At 35.9% G+C, this 6,962-nt stretch overlaps 1 protein-coding gene across 1 annotated transcript; it reads left to right on the forward strand.

The window, feature by feature from the left end:
- The first annotated feature begins 1,102 nt into the window (after positions 1–1,102).
- Positions 1,103–6,512, forward strand: LOC109060230 (ubiquitin-conjugating enzyme E2 J2). Its single transcript, XM_019077379.2, has 7 exons — positions 1,103–1,297; positions 1,909–2,039; positions 3,364–3,404; positions 3,495–3,597; positions 3,951–4,089; positions 4,744–4,824; positions 4,911–6,512. The coding sequence occupies exons 2-7, from the start codon at positions 1,909–1,911 to the stop codon at positions 5,193–5,195; spliced, it is 780 nt and encodes a 259-aa protein (XP_018932924.1). The 5' UTR covers positions 1,103–1,297; the 3' UTR covers positions 5,196–6,512.
- The last annotated feature ends 450 nt before the right edge of the window (positions 6,513–6,962 follow it).

Here is a 6,962-nt window from a genome sequence, read left to right on the forward strand (position 1 = left end):
TGTCCAAATTAAGTTAAGTTTGACATTTCAGCTATTCCAGATGAATGAATCAGTCGTATGAGCCAGCTCTTTGTAGTGAATCAAAAACATGCAGTGAGGAAACAGTAGTTAATTCCCAAAATAATCACTCGTTTGTGAACTGGTTCTTTACAGTGAATTAAAAAACTGCAGTTCGACAAGTAAAACCGGTTCCCGAACGAATGACTCTTGTGAGTTGGTTCTTAAAGTGAATCAAAGACATACAGGGTTGTCCATTCTCTGAACCAAAGTCCCTTTAAGTCACAGTGTATTCCAAATACTTTTATGAGTCAGTTCTTTACAGTGAATCATAAACACACATTCTGATTCCTGAACAAATGGCTCCAGCGAGTCGGTTCTTTATTGTGAATCATAAACATGCATGACGACGAGTACAGTCTGATTCCCGAACAAATGACTCGAGCGAGTCGTTTCTTTATTATGAATCATAAACATACATGACGACGAGTACAGTCTGATTCCCGAACAAATGACTCCAGCGAGTCGGTTCTTTATTGTGAATCATAAGCATGCATGACGACGAGTACAGTCTGATTCCCGAACAAATGACTCGAGCGAGTCGGTTCTTTATTGTGAATCATAAGCATGCATGACGACGAGTACAGTCTGATTCCCGAACAAATGACTCCAGCGAGTCGGTTCTTTATTGTGAATCATAAGCATGCATGACGACGAGTACAGTCTGATTCCTGAACAAATGACTCGAGCGAGTCGGTTCTTTATAGTGAATCATTAACACACGGGTCGAGCAGTGTAGTCTGATTCCGAACGAATGACTCGTTCGGTTCATTAGACCAAAATCACTAGTTCCTGACTACTACACATTATGTATAACTAGTGTTTTATATAAATAAATTAATACATGTATAATTTTGATGTGTTATATGTTGATGAAAGTATTATTCGGCGACATACTGCAAACAATGCTGTACAAATGCTTTATGTATTTACTTCAAACATTTAATCAAAGAATCCCATCGCAACTCGTCTAGTTTTGTCAGCCCAATGTCAGACATTTCTTTTGAAAGGCAGCCGAACGCTTTTCAGAACTTTTATTTTCCTTTTTACCTCGTCACTTCCTGGTGTTGCGGCAGCCATATTGGTATGGGGGATAGATGACAATTTCACCTTAGCCGAAGAGCTACATTTTTGTTATTTTTGAAAGTTTATCGAGGGCGTATTCACTCTGAAATAAACGGGATATCGATATATCATCCCAGTTTGACCGTGGTCGATCCCGTGGAGGGCGTTGAAAGAGGTGAGAGTGAACCGTTACAAAAACCCCTTTCGGTGTGTCAGGCTGTGTTTTAAAACCTAGTTTAAAACTAAACTCTCTACCTAGACAGCATCTGTTGTCATCATAATGTATACCTGAACGTATATGACGCCCAAAGATGCTGTCTTGATGCGCAGCTCACTATGTTTTGAAACACACACCTTGTCTGCGTTTAAGCGCTGTTTACACTCATGTCGTCGTTGTTTACGTTAGTCCTATTTACATCCGTTTGTCACTGGTATTGTCTTATTTTGTCTACAGTTGCTGACTCTTAAGGTTTTAACCGCACAGTAAACATATGCCACCGTGTTGTTTTAAATAGCAAAGCAGTTGTGTAATCAAATGTACAGTTAAGTGTATTGAGAACACAATGTAAGATTGCTGTACTCTCAGTTCATGATCATACACGGCTGTCCATGTTTCCTTAATGACAATCATAACAATATGGTAGAATTTAATATATGAGTTGTTGATGTGTTTCAGGCTTTAATATATTCTTGTAAATCTTATGTTTTTGTTATTAGTCACATTTATGAATACTATGAAGTGTTCAGATGGTATTGTGTAACTGAGAGTGCCATGTGGTTTCACAGATGAGCAGCAACTTAAACAAGAGGGCCCCAACCACAGCAACACAGCGGTTAAAACAGGATTACCTGCGCATCAAGAAAGATCCAGTCCCGTATATCTGTGCTGAACCTCTGCCCTCCAACATTTTGGAATGGTACATTTGATTTCCTTTAAAAGATTTCTGATATTATTTTGTTACATACATGTACACACACTACCAAACACACCACAATAATTAACACTTTTTAATGTTTTTGAAAGAATGCTCACCAATGCTCTATTTATTTAATTTAAAAATTCTGTAAAAATAGTAATTTTGTGAAAAAGTTTTACAATTTAAAACGGCTGTTTTCAGTTCTAATATATTTTAAAATATGATTAATTTTAATATATATATATATATATATATATATATATATATATATATATATATATATATATATATAGTGTGTGTGTATGTGTGTATATATATATATATATATATGTGTGTGTGTGTGTGTGTGTGTGTTTGTGTGTAGTGTGTATATATATATATATATATATATATATTATATTTATATATATATTTATTTGTGTATACTGATACACTGCCATTCAAAAGTTTTTAGTTTTTCTTTTCTTTAAAGAAGAAAAATTAATACCTTTATTTTGCAACGACACATTAAATTGACCCAAAGTATCAATAAAGACATTTTTAATGTTACAAAAGATTTCTTTTGATTTCATTTTCTATTCATCAAAGAATGTATCATGGTTTCCGGAAAAATAATAAGCAGCAAAAAACTGATAATAATGAGAACTGTTGATTATAATAAGAACCATTATTAATATTTGAGCACTAATAATTAGTTGGTAAAAATTAAGTACCAAATCAGAATATTTGAATACTTTTTTAATCAAATAAATGCAGCCTTGGTGAGCATGAGAGACTTTTTTAAAAAACATTAAAAAATAATAATAATAATAAAAAGAATTATTTCAAGCATTTGACCAGTAGTGTATTAGTATAGTGTTTTATTTTACATGACTTAAGTTTGGAGCTTCATCAAGAGCTTTATCTTATTCCTTCATTTTTTATATAATCAATTTCATGATTTATATTCTATTTATCAGATGATTGTTTATACAGTATTTAGCAGAATGTTCAATCTGCTTCCATTCAATGAAAGTGAATAGAGAAGGATGCTGTCAGTCTCCCAAAACATTACAAAAGCACCATGAAAGTGGTCTATAATGACTCAGACGATACATTCCTAGTCTTCTGAAGCAGAATGATGCCTTTATGTGAGGATATATAAAGTGCACTATTTGTATGGACTACTTTGAAGGTGCTTACAATATATGCTTTTATTGTATGTAAAAAAAAAATAATAATAATTCTCAAACGTCTGACAAGACTTTTATCACATAGAATAATCTACATGAAAGACTTTATATGATTAGATACTATCTCATCCCTGGCTTTCTTTCTCTTTCAGGCATTATCTAGTACGGGGCCCTGAGAAAACTCCATATGAAGGTTATTTCCTCCTTTTATTTCACCTTAGTATGTCCTTTTATACATTGTGCAGTTTTTGCTTCATTTTGACTTGTCTTTTGTATTTCATAGGTGGCTACTATCATGGCAAACTCATTTTCCCACGGGAATTCCCGTTCAAACCACCAAGCATATACATGATCACCCCCAACGGCAGATTTAAATGTAATACAAGGTACACAAGCTTAGACTTTTACTTTCTCTTTTTTTCTCTGTTTAAGCACAAAGGTATGTAAGCAAGCATTGTTATTTTAGGCATAGTTACAGCTGCAGGTTGTTGCCTTCAGTGCCTTCCTGCTTTTATGAAATGTTTACTATGCAATAAAAATCATTTTCATTGGAACATCCATCTGCTACTACATGTAAACTAAGTTTGGCCTCTATTATTTAACTTTTTGCTGTGTTGGAACACTGAATCGACAAATCAGCATCTACATCTGTTTCTTTAAAAGTCTCAGACATTCAGCTTCGAAGAACAATACTGTTCACAATTCCTGCATAATGAGTTGCTTTCTCTTTCTCTTTCAGGTTGTGTCTTTCCATCACAGATTTTCACCCTGACACGTGGAACCCGGCGTGGTCCGTATCCACCATCTTAACCGGCCTCCTGAGCTTCATGGTTGAAAAAGGCCCGACTCTCGGCAGTATCGAAACGTCTGACTTCACAGTGAGTGTCATGCTGATTTCAAATCACAGTCAAATGCTTTAAGCATTTCACTGCTCAAGAGACTTTAGAGATATACACAGCAGAGCCATTTTAATTTTTTTATTAAAGGAATAATTCACCCAAGTGAATAAATTAGCACAGAATTTTCTTTTCTTTTTTTCTTTTTTGATGGGGATGTAATTGTTTTTCTTACCATATAAAACCCTCAGAGCTTTTCATATGAAGTGCTATATGAATGCTCTAAATATGCTTTGATTTACTAAATCAAAATAAAATACTAATAATTGTCTATAAATTATGCCGTAGACAGCCATGCAATAGCAATGTTTTCCCAGGTCCAGAAATGTACAGATAAATTTGCAAAGGAACTGAGTCCGAACTATTGTCCATTCCAAAAATTCTATATTAGATATTATATTATATTATATATGATCTTAATTTGTGTTCTGAAGATGAACGAAGGTCTTACGGGTTTGGAATGATCTATCTTAATTTGTGTTCTGAAGATGAACGAAGGTCTTACGGGTTTGGAATGATTTTTGGGTGAACTAACCCTTTAAGTTCTTGAAATGTGTCCTTATGCGTAAACATGCACAAAGTACATACATGGAATCGATTTTAATGGCATGTTTGCTTTTAATGTGTTCCCTGCAGAAAAGACAGTTGGCCTCCCAGAGTCTTGCATTCAACATCAAGGACAAAGTCTTTTGTGAACTGTTTCCAGATGTTGTTGAAGTAAGTACCGTGCCAGACTTTCTCACAGATGTATGCATGAGCAGTAAACCACAAATTTTTAACAAATATCAAATATGTTAATACAGGAAATCAAGCAGAAGCAGCGTATGCAGGAGGAGCTCAGGTCCCGCTCACAGGCGCTGCCCCTCCCTGACGTGGTGCCGGACGGTGAAGCCCACCATGCGCAAAACGGGCACCTTCCCATGAACGGGCACCTGCCCCCCGGCGCGGCCCACCCACCCGACCTCCAGCAGGTCAACCGAAACCATGGACTCCTGGGCGGAGCGCTCGCTAATTTGTTCGTCATCGTAGGTTTCGCCGCTTTCGCCTACACAGTCAAGTACGTTCTGCGGAGCATCGCGCAGGAATGAATCGCCCAATGAGAAACACCGACGGGACGGACGAAAGGCTGGTGCTGTTCTCACGACCAAAATAGGTAGCGAGAAATCAAAAGGGTTTTCTCACAACCAAATAAAATGAAGCAGTGTCCCGTTAATGAAATTGAGAGCTTGGTGATTTCCCCCGTAGTGGCGACAACCAGATCTTGTGCAGCACGGCCACTTAAAGGTCAAGGTCACGTGAAATGATGGCTTTATTAACATGTAAGGAAATGTTAAAACAAGCAAATTTTCTACCTTACCCAATTCCCAGAAGAAGCCAATGTCATGTGACCGTGAAATTAATCCGAGTGGGCTTTTTTTAGGGCCTGAATCAGCATTTGTTGTTTTTCACATTTCTCAATAAACTGTACGATTTTAGAATCTGTGCATATAGGGGAGTTTTTATGTGAAAGGTTAAAAGAGGAAATAGGCCAATCATTCCTTTAAAACAGCAACGACAGAATAAAATACATTTCTGAAGTGTGTCGCAACATTTATTGCTGTGACAAAAAATCCCTGACTATTTTATTTGATGGAAATGGCTCAGCTGTAACCACGCTTTACCAGTGGAGATTTGTTCTTAAATGCATTTGTGCTCGCTTGCGCTACGCCAACAGTAACAATCAGTTAGGCCAGGAAAGAAGCGGTGTGAAATGAATTATTTGTCTCTTGTTTCTATGTGATGCAGCGCTCCAAGTGTACAGTAACTTTCTTTCGGAGGGGGTCACTGTCGGCCAAAAGAAAAGCATATGATCCAGGCCGCGTAACACTATAAATTGTTTTTGTGCAATATGTAGGATTGTCAGCACTACCTGGCTTTCACGATACTCAGCACTTCTTTTCTTTTCAAGGGTTGTGATTATGCAATAATTCTTAATAAATTGAAATATCAAGTTAATTTTTGTTATAAACATAGACAGGCAAATATGCATTAAATTCGTATCTTTCCTGTTGTACTGTAAGATCTTTGGTTGTGCGCATTAGTACTTTGAGTTGCACAAATAATTCACAACAAAGACTTACAAATCTAAGGCTAGATTGCTGAGACCTACATGCACCGCGAAACATCTCTTTCTGGGTCAGAATGGTCGTGTCGCTGATCATTCGGAGGGAATTATTACTCTCTTTGTACCAGTATACTCTGGTTTCCCCCAATTAAAGTGTTCTGATGTCCCAAATACTAGCAGTAATGCTTTTTTCAGCACCTCCATGAACTGTTTATCGATATCCTTTCCTTTAGAGGGGTGTGTAATCAGAGGTAGTCATGTTGTGTTTACATTTTGAATAAATAATATTCTGTTAAAGAAAGCGGTCCTTCGTGTGTTATTCAAATTCAGTTCTTGCCATTTGACAAAAAGTGATGCAATATAAACAAATTAAGTTAAAATACCCCGAGACAAAACACTTCTTATCCTCATGCCTCATGTTACTATATACATTATAGACAAGTTATTCACAGCCACTAAGATATAATTGCATTTGAACACTCCCAAGTCCTTTAAAATGAAAAAAATAAAAATAAATGCATAAAAATTCCCTAAAATAACCATACATATGCAAATACTAATCATACATATTCATAGTTACTGCTGATATCAGTCTTGGACTTATGTGTATGTATATTTTCTGGAAATTTAATGAAAAATTACTATGAGGTATCTAAATTTATATTTACGCCATGCTAATATCAAGGTTTATTTATTTTTAATTTTTTTTAAGAACCTTGTTATATGAATAATATTCCAAAAAATGTTGTTA

The sequence above is a fragment of the Cyprinus carpio genome, chromosome B23 (genome assembly GCF_018340385.1).
Source record: "Cyprinus carpio isolate SPL01 chromosome B23, ASM1834038v1, whole genome shotgun sequence".
Lineage (NCBI taxonomy): Eukaryota > Metazoa > Chordata > Actinopteri > Cypriniformes > Cyprinidae > Cyprinus > Cyprinus carpio.

What these genes read in the sequence shown, in the direction of transcription:
- LOC109060230 (XM_019077379.2), top strand. Translation starts at nt 1,909, where the DNA reads ATGAGCAGCAACTTAAACAAGAGGGCCCCAACCACAGCAACACAGCGG. An exon ending in CCCTCCAACATTTTGGAATG is followed by an intron (nt 2,040 to 3,363) that starts GTACATTTGATT and finishes TTTCTCTTTCAG; the next exon opens with GCATTATCTAGTACGGGGCC. An exon ending in TCGAAACGTCTGACTTCACA is followed by an intron (nt 4,090 to 4,743) that starts GTGAGTGTCATG and finishes TGTTCCCTGCAG; the next exon opens with AAAAGACAGTTGGCCTCCCA.